The following is a 22,009-nucleotide window of genomic DNA, read 5'->3' as shown; positions in this document are numbered from 1 at the left end:
CGTTTTTAAATCATTGTTGACTTGGATTTGTTAAAGTTGGTTATAATGGTTTGCAAATATGCAAATACGTGCATCGAACGAAATACATCTAATATGAGGAATGCAAAATTCGAGGTGTGAATGCGAAAAGGTTCTAAGTGACATTACATAAAGAAGCAAATAGAACCTTTTCGCTTTCACCCCTCGAAATACAAGTATCAGATTACGCACGATTTTTGCAAGATAAATGCCATGCTTTCAACCAATTTCTATTTAATTATAATGTACTTTGTATGCGTAGTTAAATTCATTCCTAACAGCTTGCAAATGTGTATGATCGTTTAAGATGTATAGGTAGATTTCAGTATCGTTTACTAATGCATGAAATAAGAGTATTAGGTATGTTCTTGGTTTCTGCCACATGGTTTGCCTAAATAGCAGGCCCAGCCTGGGTTTCTCGTTTATCTTTATATAAGATGAGCAGAAAATGCAAACATGAAGGATAATATGAGGCTAACAAATTGTTTTTATCCTTTAAATGTATTGATTTGAGCTTGTTTGTTTCGACTACAGTATGTACTTTGAGATTCCATGTGTCTGGACGGTTGCGCCGATAGATTTACGGATGTCTGTATATTACAATGACTATAAGGGACCAATAAGTAAGACTTCCATATACTCCAATGCTCAGTGTGTGTATACCACGTGATACATTGCGTCATAACTGCTACGTCGGAAAGCAATATTTCACTTCGAATGAAGACTTTTAACAAAGAAACTTCCCCATTTCTTCACCATTTTAAATGGAACTTTGCGCAGTCTATGCCGATTACAGAGCCCCGCTTTCGGTCTTTTACCAATTTGATTGAAAGTTTAGTTTCTAAAATCACTTCGACAAACCTTTTCACGAAACGGCCTTCTGACGGCGCACTGTTAAAATATTATTTTTGGAAACAGGTTTGTCGAAGTGTTTGATGAAACTAACCACCATATCAAACTTTGGCAATAAAACGAATGCGCCCTTTGTTTTATCTAAATTGGTGTAGTAAAAGAAAAGGTGTCTTTATTTAAGTCTTCATTTTAAGTAAAATGTTGCCTTCCGACGTACATATATGACGCAATTTATGACGTGGTATACACACATTGATGCCAAAAATATCAGTTTTGGTATGATATTTCCACACTGTCAGAGTTATGATTGACCATCAAATCCATATCAAGCCTTGACAATTGAGCATTTAACACTTTAAAAATAGTATCAAGAAACAAATCTATGAATACTAATGTAGAAATCGTTATGTTTTAAAACCTAACAAGCGCTGTAATACATCAGTAAGTAAGATTCAATAATTTTTCACACTTATATAATGTTTATGTAAGTTTTTGAGATTTTTTTTCTTGCAATTGTATCACCTGGGGCAGTGTTTACGAACAGTCTCAAGTCTGAGTTCAGACTCAAGACTCAATATGGTAAAACTAAATTTCATTGTGATCTTCCTTTTTTCAAAGCATTGATGGTTTAATTTGCTGAAATATATTACTATTTGAATGTTTACTATTGTTGACATATTGTTTTGTAAAAGAAATGGAATACATATGATTTTCTGTTACTTTATAAAAATGCTTTTCTGAGTCTGAGTCTAGACTTGGACTTGAGACTGTTCGTAATCATGGCCCCAGGTGTCTTGTCCCTTTAAATCCATCCGTATAAAATATCACGAAAACCACGCCAGGGACCAATCTATCTACTTATGACTGTAATAACACTACTTGAAATACGATCACCGTGAAATTTCGTTTTTTAAATAAGCGATCGTAATGGAAGACCAGTTGTAAATAGTCTCTAACGTGGCCCAAAATACAAGGATAATGGACATATAAGAGACTCTTTAAATCTTAACTTCATTCATTGTAGCTTGAAAGAGGAAGTTCTTATGGAGGTTTCAAGCCGAGCTAATTCAACAATGTAATGTGTGCCTACTTATAAAAGCGTCTGCCTAAAAAGTGAACAAAAATGGACTTTTCTAAGGTATTATTTGGTTTTACGAATTAACCAATATGGTTTCCATTATATTATAATTGTAAATATCACAATAAGTTTATTATATATTTATGTACCGTGTTATGAATTAACCACGATGATTTTCATTGTTATGATAATATAATTGTAAATGTCACAATATGATTATAAACTATTTATTTATACACGTATTAATGTCACATAAAAAACAATACTGATGCGTAATGGAATACCTACGTGCACCATAAGAAAATTCTATTTTAATTGAGTATGTGTTTTGACGTGATTTGTATAATGGCAACTATCTAGCGTATATCAAAAAAGGGACACATTACAATATTTCCGACTTCACCAGCAGCATTCATGCGTCTATGATGAATGCACTCTGCCGGAAGTAGGCAAACTAACCCAAATCTCCGACAGTAATATTACCTACTCACAGTCAATTACATTCAGTAGGTTATGAATGATTAATCATTTAGTTAATACCAAAATGAACACTAGAACGAAACATGCAGAAGCTTTAAATTTAACCAAATTTCTGCTTATAGGGACAAGCCACTGTTAAACCAAAATGTTATGTATAATATAAGTCAATAGTGTATATCTGTATTATTTCATCGGAACATTTTTTATCGTAACAACATTAGAGAAATAAACACTGTTTCATAATGATATTTCAGATTGTTTTCGTATTGGTGGTGGTTTTAACAGGTATTTATAACTCTTCTTTTATATTTCGACTTATTTAAATGAGTTCAAATGTTAAAGCGTTTAATTTGATGATTTTGTCTTTAATAAATAATAATACAATTGTATTTCTGTATTCCATCTTTCGTTTGTTCCTTCCTTCCTTCCTTCCTTCCTTCCTTCCTTCCTTCCTTCCTTCCTTCCTTCCTTCCTTCCTTCCTTCCTTCCTTCCTTCCTTCCTTCCTTCCTTCCTTCCTTCCTTCCTTCCTTCCTTCCTTCCTTCCTTCCTTCCTTCCTTCCTTCCTTCCTTCCTTCCTTCCTTGAGTCCTTCCTTCCTTCCTCCCTTCCTTCCTTCCTTGAGTCCTTCCTTCCTTCCTCCCTTCCTTCCTCCCTCCCTCCCTCCCTCCCTCCCTCCCTCCCTCCCTCCCTCCCTCCCTCCCTCCCTCCCTCCCTCCCTCCCTCCCTCCCTCCCTCCCTTCCTTCCTTCCTTCCTTCCTTCCTTCCTTCCTTCCTTCCTTCCTTCCTTCCTTCCTTCCTTCCTTCCTTCCTTCCTTCCTTCCTTCCTTCCTTCCTTCCTTCCTTCCTTCCTTCCTTCCTTCCTTCCTTCCTTCCTTCCTTCCTTCCTTCCTTGTGTCCTTCCTTCCTTCCTTTCTCTCTTCCTTGAGTCCTTCCTTCCTTCCTTTCTCTCTTCCTTGAGTCCTTCCTTCCTTCCTTGAGTCATTCCTTCCTTTCTCCCTTCCTTGAGTCCTTCCTTGCTTCCTTCTTTGAGTCCTTCCTTCCTTCCTTCCTTCCTTGAGTCATTCCTTCCTTTCTCCCTTCCTTGAGTCCTTCCTTCCTTTCTCCCTTACTTGAGTCCTTCCTTGAGTCCTTCCTTGAGTCCTTCCTTCCTTTCTCCCTTCCTTGAGTCCTTCCTTCCTTTCTCCATTCCTTGATTCCTTCCTTCCTTTCTCCCTTCCTTGAGTCCTTTCTTCCTTCCTTCCTTGAGTCCTTCCTTCCTTCCTTTCTCCCTTCCTTGAGTCCTTCCTTCCTTTCTCCCTTCCTTGAGTCCTTCCTTCCTTTCTCCCTTCCTTGAGTCCTTCCTTTCTTCCTTCCTTCAGTCCTTCCTTCCTTTCTTCCTTCTTTGAGTCCTTCCTTCCTTTCTCCCTTCCTTTCTTCCTTCCTTGAGTCCTTCCTTCCTTTCTCCCTTCCTTTCTTCCTTCCTTCCTTGAGTCCTTCCTTCCTTTCTTCCTTCCTCGAGTCCTTCCTTCCTTTCTTCCTTCCTTGAGTCCTTCCTTCCTTCCTTGAGTCCTTCCTTCCTTTCTCCCTTCCTTGAGTCCTTCCTTGAGTCCTTCCTTCCTTTTTCCCTTCATTGAGTCCTTCCTTTCTGGATTCCTTCCTTCCTTGATTCCTTTCTTGGTTCCTTCCTTCCTTCCTTGATCCATGCCTTGATAACTTCCTTCCTTTCTCCCTTCCTTTCTTCCTTCCTTCCTTCACTTCTTCCGTCCTTCCTTCACTTCTTTGTTCCTTCACTTCTTTGCCTTTAATTAATTAATTAATTAATTAATTAATTAATTAATTAATTAATTAATTAATTAATTAATTAATTAATTAATTAATTAATTAATTAATTAATTAATTAATTAATTAATTAATTAATTAATTCATTCATTCATTAATTAATTAATTAATTAATTAATTAATTAATTAATTAATTAATTAATTAATTCATTCATTCATTCATTCAGTCATTCAGTCAGTCAGTCAGTCAATAATTAATTAATTAATTTATTCATTATTTCATGCATTCATTCATTTATTCATTCATTCCTAAGATCATTTAAAAGTTCATTTAATGATTCATTCAAATATTCATTCAAAAGTTAATTTAAAGTCCTTCATCTTATATTGCTCGCTTAAAAGCTGTATTTGAATTTTCGGACTTGTTCTCGTTGTTTTCATAATAAAATTAAAATGTTATTCCTCGATACAATGTATTTATATAACCAAATTGGAGTATGTTTTACAATTTATACCAGAACGTTTGTGTTTGCGTAATTTATTTATGCCAAATTTTGTGTTCAAACAATTGTATTAACTGACAACAGCTAAATGCAACGCATGTCCTGGTCGATGCATGTGCTGCCTGACCGACAAATGTGAAACTGACAAAAAAGGCCAGGATCAGGTGTGTACGGGTGGCTGCATCGATGGATTTTATCAACCTCGCTGCATGTGGCCCTGTCCAGGAAACTGTCAGTCTTGTCGCCAAGCCGACGGTTCATGTCTATCATGTAAACCAGGATTCTACGAACTATCTAGCGATTGTTCAAAACCATGTGATAACTGCGCATGTTACCAAAGCGAATGTGATACTTGCCTTGATGGGTTTTACGATGTTGGCCAAAATTGCAATTCGGTTTGTTCAAAAGGTTGCAATGAAGGGAAATGCCATGACGATGGAAAATGCGACTGTATGGACAATTTTGAAGGTGATAAATGTGACGTATGCGTTCAAGGGAAATATGGAGAACTTTGCAGTAATAATTGTAACAACAAGAACTGCAGATGCACAAACGCAACAAATTGTATTTCTTGCAAGCCTGGCCATTTTGACCTCTCTAGTTTTTGTTCGAAACCATGTTCCGTGGGCTGTGAGGACATTTGTAACAATGATGGCAACTGTACATGTCAAATGCAATTTTCCGGAAGCACCTGTGAGAATTGTATACCTGGATATTACGGTGACAACTGCGACACTCCATGTACAAATGGTTGCAGCAATGGAACGTGCAACAGAGACGGGACTTGCGACTGTTTACCCAATTTTACAGGAACAATGTGCGAAACCTGTGTTGCAGGGAATCATGGTAATTCCTGTGATAAACCATGCGGACAAGGTTGTACAGGCAACGTCTGTAACAAAGGCGACGGCACATGTAATTGTACTAACAACTTCAAAGGAGCAATATGTGAAATTTGTAATGACGGTTATTATGGTAATCATTGCCATTTATCTTGCCCGGATCGCTGTTATAGTTGCTCTTCAATTGAAGACTGTTTAACGTGTGAAGAAGGATTTTATGGTTTAGACTGCTCAAACAACTGCTCAGTTAATTGTCTGATATCTCGATGTGAAAAAGGGGATGGCTTTTGTACGGATGGTTGTGTGGATGGATCAACAGGGGAAACCTGCAATGACAGATGTGAAAGCATTTGTAAAACATGTTCTCAGACAAATTCATCAAACTGCAAGTCGTGTTTCGGTGGATTTAGCGGACCTGGTTGTAAATGTTTTCCAAACTGCCAATGTGAACTAAACAGTGAAGTGTGTAATGAGTGCATAAATGGATTCGCACTGCAAAGCAAAGATTGTAAATGTAACATTAAGTACTGCATTGATAGCTCGTATTGTACATCATGTCAGAATGACACGTTTTATACCTATGATGGTACGTGCTGTGAATGTAGTAGTCATTGCAAGAATAGAGAATGTTCTTCAGAGAACCAGTGTTTGAGAGGTTGTGATGACGGATATACTGGTGATGATTGCGAAACCTCATGTACTAGTTTTGATAGTGAGTGCGAATCTTGCAACCAAACAGGAATGTTTTGTTTACACTGCAAAGAAGAATTCTATCCAAACAGTGGTAAATGCATGCCCTGTAAGGCAAACTGCAAAGGTTGTGCTCAAGACACGGGCAGATGCAATGAATGTACAATAAATACTGTCTATGGACCTTTTTGTAACATGACATGTAATTCCAATTGCGAAGGATCTCAATGTGACAGAACCTCGGGGGATTGTACTGGATGCGTTACAAATATGTATGGCACAAAGTGTGACAAAAACTGTCCAGACACGTGTGCAGACAACGGTGAAAAAACGAAATGCAATATTGAAGGTCATTGCATTAACAGTTGTATACTAGGTTATGAGGGACCGTTTTGTAACATTGGTAAGTAACCAATTAGTGTATACAGTTAGTAATTCATTGAAGACCGAACATTAATTTTGTAATATTTTATTTGCAACATATTTTAGGTAATTTTAAACTTGTTTTCATATCCAATTCCGCAGCTTATACACTGCTTATATTCAATAAAATTTAATATCCTACTTTCATTCGTTTATAAACCACAGCTGCTGCGCAGGGAGAGAAGGGTGGAGGTCAAGTTTCAGGGGCCGTCATAGGGGGAGGTGCGGCCGGGGGTGTAATCGTAGTTGGTGTAGTGGTCGCTGCAATCGTCCTGCTTCTTCGGAGGTTTGGATAATATAATTACTAAAATAGTTCTGACAAAACAAGAATGCTAGACGTTTAATATTAACAAATTGCAACTGTAAATGAGTAAATTTGAAATGAACCGTCCATTACTGTGTAATAATTAAATCAATATATTATATCTTTTGTCCTCTTTTGATCAGGTCACAAAACCGTTTTTATTCGAAAGCACATACAGCGGTCAAAGAGACAGGTAATTTCTAACTTGATTATTTATGTACTGTTTCGATTCTCCTTATCTAATAAGCTTGGTTTAGTCAACAGCTTAAAAGCGTGTTCGATAAGACTTAAAAATATTCAAGCACAATGTGCTTGTTTATGAAGATGTATGGATGTTATCATGGAGCCCATTTTATAGTATTTATACCCCCTAATGAATGATATATTTACAGACATAATCTCAACGTACGAAAACGCTTTAAATATTTCGACACCAAATACACACGTTTCCAAGGAGAAACGTCAGATACAAGCACCTGCCAGACAAATCATTAAAGAGAGGCAAAGGAAGACCATACCGGAACCACAACCGAAAACAGAAGACAACCTAGAAATAGGTCACAACCTTTTTGTACTAGTTTTGTCATAATGACAGTTTTTATCATTGACCAATAATTAATTAGTTTTTAGCTTTAAAGTTGAACCAATATTGTGTTATTGCAGATGAGAATGACACTATTGCTAGGGATATAGCAATTCAGTTCGAAGAAAAGGGTGGGATATATTACAATAATTCGGAAAAGGTTTCAAAAGATAAAATCCGCATCGCTACGTTAACAAAATATGTTGAGGAAAAGCAGGAGAATGAATATGTAGAAGAGTTTGAGGTCAGTTGAAACACATTTCTCAATTTATTATACTAATTTCCAAAATTTCAGATGATTATTTTGCATTGGGATGTCTTTTAATGAAAAACCTACTATATTAATAAACATCAATATACTTCATTGTTCAACAAAAAACTTGCACTTTTACTTTTTATAGTATAGAAACTTCGGATGAAAACGATCATTCCTTAAACATTCATATAAATTTGCCCTATGTATGTTGATTCATTGTAACTAATGAAATATAAGTATTTCATTGGAACAAATGTTTAATCAAACAGAAATTTCCATATGGCCTGGGAAAGGCCTTCCACGACTCGCAACTACCGCAGAATGTGGCAAAGAACAGATACAAAGGAATTTATCCTTGTAAGTTTGTGGAATTTACTCGGGTACTCTTATCCACCTTTAAGTCGAAATATTATATTTAAATGTCGCTGGGTTTTATGGCAATTGTCGTAATTTGTTATATTCCATGTTTATGTTTTTCAGATGATGAAACGAGAGTGAAAATTAGAGGCGGAGAATCCGACTTTATCAACGCTAGTTATATCGATGTAAATAAGTTTTCTTTTCAAAACCTTTACGGCCAAAAGTATACAAATGTTTATCCTTGTATCAGCCAAAACTTCCTTATTCAGCAAAAGGGAATCGTATTTCATATTTAAGGGCGCCAATTCAGTAATAGGATATATTCGACTTCAATAATTGAATGCATTTATGACTCTTTCAATCTCCGTTTCATTTTCAGGGTTATAATAAACGAAATGAATACATTGCAACCCTGGGTAAGAGAATTTAATATCCCTTTTGAATAAATGTCAATGCAAACTATTTCATTATTCATAAAATATAATTTGACATCGTTTGAAAGCGTGAACTACTCACAATACATGTATGCTGAACCGACAAAAGCACAAATATTAATGAACAATAAGGATAATCTTTACCAGCGATCTAATCTTCGACCTTAGTTTTCACACACATTGTTTGATCTGGAGTTTCTTAAGAAAATCAATGTTTAACAGGTCCAATGTCAAAGCAACTGGGAGATTTCCGTATTTTCTGGCGAATGATTTGGCAAGAAAAAGTTGAAAAAGTTGTCATGGTAACAAACCTAATAGAACAAGGAGTGAGTATATTGTGTATGATTAACATGTTTTCTTCAAGTACTTTTTTACTTTCCTGTTTCCATTTTACGTATATCCTTTCAATTGCGTTGTAATTCGGCTAATGACAACATCTCGTTGATATATGTTATGCTATAAAACCTTATAAGAGAACTGTCTTCCAGAATCCGAAATGTGAGCAGTATTGGCCGGACCCCGGGACCAGTAAACTGTATGGAGAAGTGAACGTCAGAAGTGAAAACGAACAGACGTTTTCAGATTATACAAGGAGATCATTCATCTTGATTAAGGTATTTAAGCCGGGGTTTGAAATTGGGTGTGTCCGATTAACTCGATTTTCCGTAACGTATTTTCCGTTCAGAATGATTGAAATATAGCTCCTATGTTTCATGAATAACACATCAAACCAACCAATAATGTAATAATTTAATGTTATGGTGAGCAAATCAACAGTTGCTACATGCACTTTAAGCTGCACTCTCACAGATTGAACGTTTTGACAACTTTTTTTGTCTTTGGACGAGCCATTTTATGCGAAAATGTATGGAAACCAGTGATATAAGACTGCTAATAAAAATAGAACGCATATTTTCAAGTTCAAAAATTGATGTTTATGCATTTTTTTAAACCGTTTGTAACGCTTTTAGCCATACACCATTAATTTAAGACGGGAACATGAACTTCTGCAATCTGAGTTTTGTCAACAGTCTTATCACTGGCTTTCAGATATTTACGCAAAACTTCGCTCATTCCAAGACAAAAAAAAAAAATAAAGTAGTCAAAACGGCAAATCTGTGATAGTGCAGCTTTAAAGTCACATTACCAATTTTACAAAGCAAAAACTAGTATAAGTTGTAACCTTAGACATTATAACTAGTTACTACAAGGATGTTACAATTGTCCTTTTAATGTGTTTAGGGCTCTGAACAAAGAAAACTGCACCATCTACACTTTACTTGTTGGCCTGACAAAGATGTTCCTGAGAATGTCACTTCAATCATTGATTTTAGACAGGCTGTCATCAATTCGACAACACAGTTACATGGTCCAGTCCTTGTTCATTGCAGGTCAGCTATGGTTAATTACAATGTCTAAATTCAACAAACGTTCCTTGGTGTCTAAGAGCGGTAGCCTGATGCCAATGCTTGTGGCAAAACGCGGTCTTTATACATAAAACAAATGGAATGGTAGAGTACGCAAAAGGTATAGCACATGGAACACCAATACTGCCATCTTATGGTTTTGGTAAGGTTTTGAGATAGAAGGTAAGAACATGTGAATAAATACATTGGAATGTAGAAGAAAACATGATAAAATGTTTGTTTTTATACTTGTAGCGCTGGTGTCGGAAGGACCGGGACCTACATTGCACTTGACATTTTGACCAATGAGGGAGAGACCGAAGAAGCAATCGCCATACAGGGTTGTGTGATCAACATGAGGCAAAACAGACCAAACATGATTCAGACACTGGTAATAAATATATTTCGTGTTGTTTTCGAAAAGTCGTTTGGTGCAAAGGTGATGATAGTGAATTTTGTTAGATTGGAATACTGTATAATAAGAAAGAGCTTATTTGTCCTTTCACGAACAATCCTGACCACTTGGTTGATAAGACTACTAACACGATTTACCAAGTTTTACTTAATATTTTCTTTTAAATTTTACTCTAAGCTTTGTTCTATATGATTCCAATTAACAAGTATACATTTTCCTTAGTAAAATCCTTTGATTCTTGCTTTTTCCGTTCAATGTATATTGAAGATCAATTGTTGTTAGATATCTATTGCCTTACTATTAAAGCATTCTATCTACCACATCATTGGCTATCGATGATATGTCTATGTTTTACAGGGACAATACAAATATCTACACAGAGCATTGGTTCATTCATTGACAATCGATTGTCAGACAATAAAGGGAGACCACCTTCAAGACTTTATGACTTCTACTAACAAGACGACAATTGACAGACAATTTCAGGTATCTTCCTCAATTTTTATTTTTTTTTACAGTTTCAGAAAACATTTCAAAATGCCAATTGTAATTCACAGTGATATACATATGGATGCCCATTTAAAGCATTTAAAGTAATAAATCACTTTCATAGATATGTACTGATTTAAGTCTAAGACTTATTACACACATGATTTAATTTGAAGTTATTTTGCATTAGAAGCAAATGAATTCAGCTGTTGAACAAAAGTCAGACGAAAACCACCGTGCTGTAGAAAGGAATAAACTGAAAGATGGAAATAGACCTTCTGCAGATGTTCCTGGTTAGTGTCCTTGTATATAAGTATTTAGAGTTTACGTTGAGATACAAAAATAATCATTTAAAACAATCATTATTTGGTCTATGCCAATTGTGAGTTAAACTCATACTCTAAATTCCAATGCATGAAAAATATTTTACTTTAAACGGTAATTAGGTCAGTGCATTTGAATTAAGATTTGGTTTTTATTTGACATGATGATTATTTCTTCAGGTGATGTAAACAGACCACGACTCTTTCTCTATTTGAAGCCCGGAGCATCTGACTACATTAATGCTATTTATATTGACGTAAGCTCAGCTAGGAGTTGGTTAAAATGTACTCCTCTTATTTTTTTCTATGATGCAACTGTTATGACCTATGTAGGATTCTCTTTAGTAAATAAGTGCTGCATACACAGTATACGTGATAATAAGGATATTTATTACCTTTGAACAAGTGACAGCTCGCGCTTATCCGAAGTAAATATTTGAACTGCCAACATCAAATAAACACACAGAACGTATACAAACGCGCAGAAAATAACAATCGTAATACACAGAATGGGAACATACTTTTCCTATATACTTCACTAAACTGCAAACCCAGTATACGTCATAATAAAGATATTTATTGCGTTTGAAGAAGGGACAGCTCGCGCCAATCTGAAGTAAATATATAAACTGAGCATGTGGTCGAAGAACCTAATCGGTTGTTTAAACGGTCACCGTTCGATAAATTAAACATAGGAAATGCGTGCAGATGGGTAAATGATGGACGATGAGGTGAAATAAGAGTTCACATATAGAGTTACAGAACCAGGCATTGAAAATAGACATGCCAAAACAATAAAACATTTCAGATGACTATCATGTAACAATCTTACTTGTGACACAAAGCTTTTCTTTACAGAGCTTCACGACGAAAAGGCGATATTTAGTGGCACAGACGCCTCTGCCATCTACGCTGACAGATTTCTTTACCCTTGTTATGCAAGAAAACTGTTCCTGCATTGTTAACCTTGAGCCCGATTTGGACAACAATGGGGTACAAGAACAATATTTTATTTCCGTATCTAACAACATCATGTATTGATGTCGTTGTTTTTAAATCCGATAAACCAATTGTATATTCTTATAATGATCTTGACATAGTACATATGATTTAAGGATATCGGGTTGTACTTTCCTGCCGACAACCAAGTACTGAGCAGAGGTTCATTCACCGTAATCAGTCAGAAGGAGGTGCAGCCGACGTTCACAAAGAGGACACTGAAGTTTGAGTATTCAGGAGCTACAGGGGTATATTATTTGTGTAAACAATTATATATGAAAAATGTTATTATATATTAAGGGTCTTAAAAATACGTAGACCATGTATTTATTTACTTATGATAGTATTAACTCAGATCGGTAACAGATCAATCATTAGTTTTTTTGTTTTTATGTGCCAAATCATATCGGGTGTATTGTGTTTGCTTAAGGTATAAAGGATATTTGTTGATTTTAGTGTAATATCGTATTTTATTTCAAGGGTATTTTAATATCAAATAATTTCATGCAACATTGACTGGTTCAAAAGTGATGAGTTCAGTTTGATCAAGGGGAAGTAACTACCCTCGGTTATAAAACTAGTTCTTAATGTCGATATTTTCAATAATACCATTGTGACTACGATTAGCAATCCGTTACAGGAGTAGTTTACGACATGTTTCATATATAGTTATGATATATATCAGACAACCAAGGGACATTCTGTACCGCACCTGCAATTTACTGACTGGGACAAAAAGAAGGTCGTGCCACGGTCTGCTAAAACGTTTCTGCGTTTTATTGATGATGTGGAGGAAGTGGCAAACTCGTCTCCTTACGATGGGCCTATACTTATTCACTGTCTGTATGTAAACATACGAAATAGTTTGATGAAAAATGTGTTTCATTAATTGTACATGGAGGAACCAGAATAAACTATAATCATATTTAGTAGTTGTCATCTCCTTGTAAATGATCAACATTTATTTTAATAAGTTACTTTGTTATTTACTTCCTTCATGCTTAAGCAAAGATATTCAAATTAAAATGGAATATGGCTACCTCGGTGCATTTACAACACAAACATATCCATAGATACGAATATTACAGATAAAATAAAATGTTGGTCCTTTTTTCAATGCGCCCATTTTCTTTCTATAACAGGGACGGTGCTAGCAAGAGTGGTCTGTTCTGTGTGATATCTTTGCTCATACAGAGGATGAACTGTGAAGGTGAGGCCAGTGTTGTGAATGCAGTTCGAAAGGTTAGGTCTAGGAGAGCATTGGCCATTCCCTGCAAGGTAAACATCCCATAAATAGCTACCTCGTTAAGAATGATTGTTCTTTGTGGTGCGAGGTAAATTGAGTAGAATACTTTGTTTTGTCAACACGATTGGTTCAATATATCATCTGCTGCTGCTTTTAAGCAGCTAGCATACGCATACATCGACAAATGCAATGCTAGATTGCCTGTTATAAGCCAAAACAACATGTTGTTAGAATCATTGTGTAGACTCTCGATATCACAAACAAAACAATTGTTTTATAAAAATAATTATTCAAAATGTACTCACGGCAGGTTTGGTCTTCTTCATAACATGTACGTGTGTTGTGTTGAAATGACTTCACTTTATCTTTGTAGGAGCAATTTCAATTCTGCTACGATTGTCTACTAGAGTACGTAAACACCCATGACGGGAACACATACTGCAACATACAGAGGGTGGGTTTGAGACAGTAAAATGTTTAGTGTCTTTACGCTCGATTGACTTTTTTACCCTTTACTGAGAGCAAGAAATCAGGAGTTCCCGCATTTGTCAAAACACTGTGGAAACAATTTGTTTGCCTTATTTGAACTTTTATTAACTATATTTCTTTATGTATAGTTCATTTAACCAGGACGTTTTTTTTCTAATTATCATTTGTAAGTATAATGTACTAACGCTTGAATATGTATAATCGCCGGCAATATACTAATTGTACTCTCTAGTTATGTATTAGAGACTTTTTCATTGAACTGAACAATTTTACTACCAATGTTGATTGACTTTGTATGCGCCACTGCTGTAAATAGTGATTTTGTTTTGACTGCGATTGGTGTATTGTTGATGTTTTGCATGTTGTATATATTCTGCACTTAATAATCAGATTTTAGTATGAAGACGTAAATTGCAATTTCAAAAATGTGTAATTTGAAGTTGTAATATCTTATGCTTTCGCGTTAGTTTATATAGTTTTTTTTGAGGAGATAATCTTTTGATATTTTACTGTTTCAAACATTAGATTTAGACATAAATACGATAATTATTAAGCGTTCTCTGACGTCACTCTTTTCCCATAATTCTCTGATAAGTGGCGCTGTTTTTAGCGCTTTCATTGTTAAGCACTCCTCCGGTCGAGCGGTCATTGTTAAGATATTACATTTGAAAAAAATTGAAAAGTGGCGTCTGGTGATGCGAGATTTAAGAACGCGGTAGATGTTGAGGGTTTCATTTGCGACCCAGGGCAAAAGGGAGAGCTATTGTCCCGGGAATTGCTAGAACTTACTCCTAGAGCAAAATCAACAAAGAAAACGATCTTGACTTCAACGATTTGCTGAAAGAGAGGGACATTTTACGAAGGAATGTCAAAGAAAAAGGCCCGTGGAGAGAAGAAGCGTCTTTGCACTGTAATAGATGCGTTGAAGCAGCTGGCTTCTTAAAGTTTGATAGTTTTCACTACTCTAAAGAGTAAGTCCGATATCATGTCAAATTCAAACGTAAGCACACACTGCTGAGTAACAATTCCACCGACGTCATTTCTAAAATTGCCACTTGTGAAAGCTAGTTTTGGGGGCTTATTCTGTAAAATACTTTGCGATCACTTATCCTCTATGTACATGTCAATAAATATAACCTTTTTGTTTTCATTTTTCATTTTTGTATACACATATTTCGCCTTGTAGGTACAAGGTATTCATCTACATAAGCCATGATATATGAATATACACGTAGATTATAACATAATGTAACTCATGCGGCTTACCTGAAGAATGCGAGGGAACAAGTTATAATGTTATTATCACTACAAATGCATATTTAAACAATAAAAACTGTTGCAATAATCACAAACAGAATCATTGTGTTGCTCGATTAATCGCTCATCGTTTGAACGAGAACGACATTTTTGAAGTATTGTGTTTAGTCCAGATTATCATCAGGATTGTTAATATATTACTAAGAGAATTTCATCGGCGGCGACAGGATATGGTCCTCGTGTGAACAGCTTAGTAGCCCCTTTAAAGCATAATGCAGCGGCTCAATGTACCCATGACTCCGTTTAAACCTGTAGAAGTGCTAACCTTTCTCGGATTGGAATTAAATTCTAACAAGATGATGGTACAAATCCCAGTTAACAAAACCAAAGAGGTATTATCCAAACTTAAGAGAAGGCAAAAGTAAATGAACCTCAGTCGTTTTTAATTGGTTTCTTTATTTTTTGCTGCAGGGTCATTATAGGGGGGCGTCCATTTGGTGGCGGTCCATTAACTCAATATTTGGGCTCACTAACCCTTCCATTGTACATTCATATTTCCATGTGGCTTTTGTTCTAAATTCCAACAGATGAACGGCCTCGTTGTCGGCAGCTAGCGCATAATTTCTGATGGAGTAGAGAACGAGTTAAGTGATTGAACGGCATTTTGGGGGGATTGGGAGGGTAGGGAGTTACACCTCTCTCATGCTCTGTTTGCCTCACTTGCTCTGTCGGACGTTCTGCCGCTGGGCTAAACTGCACATTTCTCTTTTGAACCCTTTGTCACATCGAGGCATTTTTAAACTTCACAGATTTTCGAGATCATAAGGATATTTATCTAAGACATTTTCAAACTGTAGCGGCCGCAACAGGTAACGCAATAGTAAGGCTTGTGATGAGATATCGTCATGTGATCAAAGTTGGTTAGATCATAATACTACATCAGGATGAAAATTGAGTGTTTCCGAAGCGTCGTTTGACTAGGAAATATTTCCAGCAAATAATTTGAATTATTCTTAGTGCAAATATATTTGCTATCATTGATATTGTGTATTTACAGAGCAAGTCCCTAAAAGTATATTCAATACACGAACATTAATCTCATCGAAAGATAGAGTCAAAGCAGTGATACACATGTTTGTATATAAACGTAAATTCAACGTGTCTTATGATACGTATCAGATTTAGTGAAGAAACGAATAAACTGTCGCGCGTGACTGCATATAAATGAATCAGGATACACAATATAAGGATGTGTCCCCTGAATCATCACCACTTTGTTAAATTTATTATTCCCTCACCATTTTGTAGTTGTGATAGACAAGAGATTACAAACCAATTTTCGCTCTCTTTGTCCACTCTTTACTTAACAAGAGCAACATATATGCTTACCAACGTTCAATCTCTGTCGGAAGAAACCCTCCGTCCTTTATCAAATGGTGATGATGCCCTGACTGTAGAGCAAAATAGTACTATATTTGATGCAGTTCAACGTTTTATTTACATATAAAACGATTTGAAAGCCAGTGATCGATTTCACCCACCCACACCCACACATATTTTACATTGCCTCTTTTCTTCTTTCTACTCCCCCTTTTCTCATATATCATAATTTCTTCTTCTTTTATTAATACGTTTAAACAGTTCCTAAATACACATTTTATTCTAAAATATAAGTAATCACATACAATCATCTGTGTTAAAAACATGATTTTATATGAGCTTGTATGATAATAACTTCATTAGAAGTAACTCCCTCAATCGCAAATTGTAATTTATTATAACAGGGAAAGGAACTCTATTTATTTATTTATACCTTTCGTATCCTAAAATGTGATTATGTATTTATATTCATTATTGAAATGATGTTTATTTGTGGCTCAATGAAATATGTTTGAGCCATTATCAGTGTTCAGAGATTCGCAAAGTAGTAGTCCCCCCTCCTAAAAAGTATTCACTTCCGTATTCACACAACTGTAGATAAACATGTACATTAGATTAATGTGCCATAGCCATACAATGTAAGTATTTGTTCATTGTTGTGGATTTCCGATCAATTTAGTCGGCAAACCAATCGGTTAGAAGACTAAAAATAAATGTGAAACTCCTAAATGTTCAGCAGGAAATGCCTCCATACTAGCCAGTGTCCCTGTACTAAAGTACACATTTAATTAATCCAATAAATGAATGACGGGAAATTGGCGCTTGAACTCGATACTAAATGGAAATTTGTCGGATATGCTGATGTCAGTGCTCTTCCTAATTTTAAGTTCTCACTGTTAACCCAGCTCTTTGTAGCTTGAATAGGGCTCGACGTTTTGTTCGATTATGAGCCCGTATTATTATTTTATTGCATAGACTGGTTGCGCGCAACCAAGAAGTTTACTGAGTACTTGCTATCATAATAGTATGGAATAAATTGTTGGGACCAACATTGTTCATGCGTTCAATTGATTAACACATATAACGTATAGTTCATCGCTTTGAAAATACCAAATATAGAGTGCACTTGTTGACAAACATAATGACCAGATGTATTTAGAATATTTTTATATATATCTACCCTGCAGGTTTTAATGTTTTCACAATAACAACACAAACTGTTAACTACGCCTAACCTTCCTTGTTCTCTTATAAAATATTCAAATGCACAGAGAATACAGTCTCAGAGTTGATAACACAGTTGACTTTTCTAGGATAAGAATTTCATCATATGGCAAGAACTCATTTAGTTTTGAGGCTTCTTATATATGAAACAACATTCCAAATGAGTTGAGACAAAAAGACAATTTTAAAGAATTTGAAAAACTAATCAAGACCAATATCCAAGTGGTGTATGTGTTGTTTTAAAAATAACACTGTACAAAGCTTTCTAACCTATCAGTGCGTTACACTGCAGCTAATCATTAACTCTTTAATGCAACCTGTAAAAATATGATAGTATCTTCATTTCATGCTGTTCCTTGTAAGTATGGTAATATATAAATACCGTAGTTAAAGTCATTAAAACCCTTTGCGTCTACTCTCAATTTATGTAGTATTTAGCATGCTCAGCCCTATTTTTATCCTTCATTTAAATTTATTTTAAAAACGCATTCTTCTGTTCAAATGTTACTTTTTCCTCAGATTTATGTTTTCTCCAAAATCATGTACTTTGTGCTACTCTTTTGTAATTTATTTAGCTATCTGAATTTGTATCAATGTTATTTGCATTTTTTGATTTTAGATTTAAATATTTCTCAGTATTACATTCAAACATTATCTTTGAACAATCTTGAAAGCACTTTTCAATACACACATTATCTAGTCAAAAGTTTTTTTTTAATTCTCGTATGTTTATAATCCATTTAGAATCGATTTATCTTATTTGAATGCATTTATTATCTTCCCGTTTCTATGTTGCATTATGAATATGTAATATTTGCATTTTGTCGGAAGATACCTCTTCGAGCTTGTGTTATAATTTTTGTACTTCCGACGTGAAATCAATTTAGGCCGCTGAAGTGCTCGATCGACTTTTTTGAAAAAAAAAAGGAAAAACGCTTCAGAGTGATAATTTGTGCATAAAAACAGTAAATATATCATTGTTTTAGAAGATCAGGCATGTTTAATGCTTTGAAATAGCTTACTGCTTAAACGACTTTTTTGAAAAAAATATGTTGATTATCGCTAATAGCTTCAAAGTGTTAATCTGTGCATTCAAACAGTTAATATGTCATTGTTTTAGAAGAAAATGCATGTATACATGCTTTGAAATAGGAAACCATTTTAGGCCGTTAGGCCGCCAGGCCGCTAACTTCACGCCGCTAGGCCGCTGAAGTGCTCGATCGACTTTTTTAGAAAAAATAAAATAAAAAACGCTTCAGAGTGATAATTTGTGCATAAAAACAGTAAATACATCATTGTTTTAGAATAACAGGCATGTTTAATGCTTTGAAATAGCTGACTGCTTTATCGTCGTTTTTGAAAAAAAATGTTGGTAATCGCTTTAATGTGTTAATGTGTGCATAAAAACAGTTAATATGTCATTGTTTTAAAAGAAAATGCATGTATACATGCTTTGAAATAGGTTCTAATTTAGGCTGTTGGGCGCCAGGCCGCTAATTTCACGCCGCTAGGCCGCTAGGTCGCTGAAGTGCTTGATCGACTTTTTTAAAAAAAGTTTAAAAACGCTTCAGAGTTATTATTTGTGCATAAAACAGTAAATATATCATTGCTTTAGAAGAACAGGCATGTTTAATGCTTTGAATTGCTTAAAATTGTTTTAGAATAAAAGGTAAAGAAAAATGTTCTGAATAGAAAACAATTTAAGGCCGCTATGTAACTATATGAATAAAAAACTTTGATTTATCATTGTTTTAAAAAAACCGCATTGCTTGGAAATAGAAAATAAATAATTAGGCCGCCAGGCCGCTACGCCGCTTGGCCGCCAACTTCACGCCGCTAGGCCGCTAACTTCACACCACTAGGCCGCTAGGCCCTAACTTCACGCCGCTAGGCCGCTAACTTCACGTACATACATAAACAGTTTTGAATAAACTGTTGGGACGAACATTGTTGATGCGGTCTATTGATTAACACAGTGTTATATATATAGTTTACCGCCTCAAACAAACTTAATATTTTGCACACTCTTAAATACCACCATAGGTTACCAATATTGTTTTTCTCCGCTAGTATCACTGGCTGCACGTACATTTATTGACAAAAACCATTTTATATCAAAGGACTGTTATTTGCAGTTTCATAGAAGATTTTCAATGATGTAATTATATACTATATATAAAACCTCTCACCTCTTTTTCAGGGGAGCTTTAAACCACAGGGCCATACTTTGAACAATCTTTGTAAAAGACATCTACATTGTACACCTATGTCAGAATGCATACACAATGCTATTAAGAAGTTGTTTTTATTTAAAAAGTGAAGAATTATTTTTTTCCTCTTAATTTGTGCTTGGTATTCAATTCATATAACATGTTGCCATGATAACTTAGTGCTGTTGATAATATTAGGCACTGTCTTCTGTCTAATGCTATTCATATAACTGCTGCAGACTTTTTACATAGCAAAGCAAGTTGAGTAGACTAAGATGAGATGAATATCGTTTAAAAAGTATGAAATATTGAAATGTCTTTTAAATACTTTGACCATCAAATTTCATAACATGGTGTCAGCAGTTCATCACACTGCTAGTGAGAATGGAATACCAAACATAATTTTATTCTTTATTTTATACCTATCATCAATCCACATGCAATACATATCACAAAACACTTTAACCCATATTCCGCTCCAGTGCAATACTGCCATATACCACTCTTGTGACGTCACGTCATAACAAGTATGTTGCGCAATATTAAATTGACGTCATTAAACCAATGAGTGCATCCTTAAAATGAAATTTATTATGCAAAGATGTGGCTTTTAAGTCATCTAATCAGTAATGTATATAATAAAAGGGTTATTTGTACTGCGTTTTGATCCGGATATGGCGGGATGTCATATTTGATTCTGGTAGTTTTTTGTAGATTTTGATTTTACTCGGCCTTGTGCCTTGTGGTGTCCGAATCTGCAAAAATCTACTTGAGTCGAATACAACCTCCTGGATCAAAACGCAGTACTTATAACCCTATTATGTACAAAACCTGTTATCCCGTGGACAGAGCATCTTTAACCCACAGGACCATTGTAACTTTGAACAATCATTGTAAAAGACAACTACATACATGTACAAGATGCTTAAGGAAGTAGTATGGAAAAATTTAGAATTATTTTCTCCGTCTTAATTTGTATGCATTAGATAACTCAATAAATGCAGCAGTTGGCCATTCTTATATTGTCCTCTGTCACTGTCTTGATAGCTCCCTATCTCAATAGATGCCAGAGGTTGTAGGTTCATGATTCTCCTGGTCCAATATGTCATACAGAAAGAAGATGTTGAATGTAGAATCAAGAAGCTTTCTTTTCAAGCACTCAAAATTGAATAGTACTGTAACATTTGGAGTGCCAAGAATTTGTTGGATTCCTAGGCAACAGGTATCAGGTGTTGCAGTACATTTGGCAAATACTTTTCACCCGTCCTTGTAAATCTAAAAAAGCTTTCATTTCGCAAAAGTAGTTCATATAACTAAATTAAGGTTGCTAAATCAGAGTTTGAATAATTCTGAAAACTAGATGTGCCTTTAATTGCAGCAATTTGAACCTCAACTCATAATGTCAATTAAGCTGGTTATGCAATACTGCAGTTCCTTGGTGTTGGGATTGCTTTATTTACTTGAATAAACAAACAGTTCTTGTGTTGGAAAGTACAATGTATTAACATGCATTTTTCTTGCCCTGACTCCATCCAAGTCTTAAATCTTAGATCAATATGTACTTGGGGCTATGTGTAATATCAATGAGAACTATAAATTATGTTCAATTTAGTGCCACTTATGATATTTCATTCCACATACAAAAACATTAACATGTTCAAACCAATATCCTATGTTATGATAAAACCATTTCCAAGTTGGTAATTTGAAAAGACAAGAAATTATATCTGGTCAGGGTTTGACATAGTCTTTCTAGACAGCTGGACTTGTTTTGCAGTTCTTTGAAAATCTTCAAAAGCTAAACTGAACAAGACTTGAGCAAAAGACTCACAATACCAAAAGGGTTTTTAAAGACTTATGAGATCTTTCTCACATCACCTATGCCATTAGTCCTTATCTACAAACTTAGGTCAACATAATAATTAATGTTTTACATAAATATTGCAATGAATAAAACATATTGCAATAAGTGCCAATAACATAGCAATCA

At 35.1% G+C, this 22,009-nt stretch overlaps 1 protein-coding gene across 2 annotated transcripts; it reads left to right on the top strand.

Moving 5' to 3' along the window:
• The first annotated feature begins 1,743 nt into the window (after positions 1-1,743).
• Positions 1,744-15,090, top strand: LOC128207025 (uncharacterized). Of its 2 annotated transcripts, none has more exons than XM_052909820.1 (22): positions 1,744-2,008; positions 2,683-2,713; positions 4,774-6,624; positions 6,810-6,930; positions 7,092-7,141; positions 7,341-7,505; positions 7,612-7,775; positions 8,057-8,144; positions 8,268-8,332; positions 8,527-8,563; positions 8,804-8,907; positions 9,070-9,195; positions 9,824-9,972; positions 10,243-10,378; positions 10,760-10,888; positions 11,085-11,184; positions 11,395-11,471; positions 12,073-12,207; positions 12,330-12,461; positions 12,899-13,056; positions 13,356-13,491; positions 13,833-15,090. In XM_052909820.1, exons 1-22 carry the CDS (start codon positions 1,994-1,996, stop codon positions 13,929-13,931), a joined length of 4,068 nt encoding a protein of 1,355 aa, XP_052765780.1. In that variant the 5' UTR covers positions 1,744-1,993; the 3' UTR covers positions 13,932-15,090. The 2 variants fall into 2 exon arrangements, with proteins under 2 accessions (XP_052765780.1, XP_052765779.1); XM_052909819.1 differs by having other exon boundaries at positions 11,082-11,184.
• The last annotated feature ends 6,919 nt before the right edge of the window (positions 15,091-22,009 follow it).

Source organism: Mya arenaria, chromosome 10 (assembly GCF_026914265.1).
Source record: "Mya arenaria isolate MELC-2E11 chromosome 10, ASM2691426v1".
In the NCBI taxonomy this organism is placed as follows: Eukaryota; Metazoa; Mollusca; class Bivalvia; order Myida; family Myidae; genus Mya; species Mya arenaria.
This window is presented reverse-complemented; position numbering and strand designations above follow the sequence as displayed.

Bases quoted from the DNA above. Each gene is read 5' to 3' on its own strand.
- LOC128207025 (XM_052909819.1), top strand. The intron at 11,472-12,072 runs GTAAGCTCAGCT...TTTTCTTTACAG, and splicing joins TTAATGCTATTTATATTGAC to AGCTTCACGACGAAAAGGCG. The intron at 12,208-12,329 runs GTACAAGAACAA...ATATGATTTAAG, and splicing joins CCGATTTGGACAACAATGGG to GATATCGGGTTGTACTTTCC.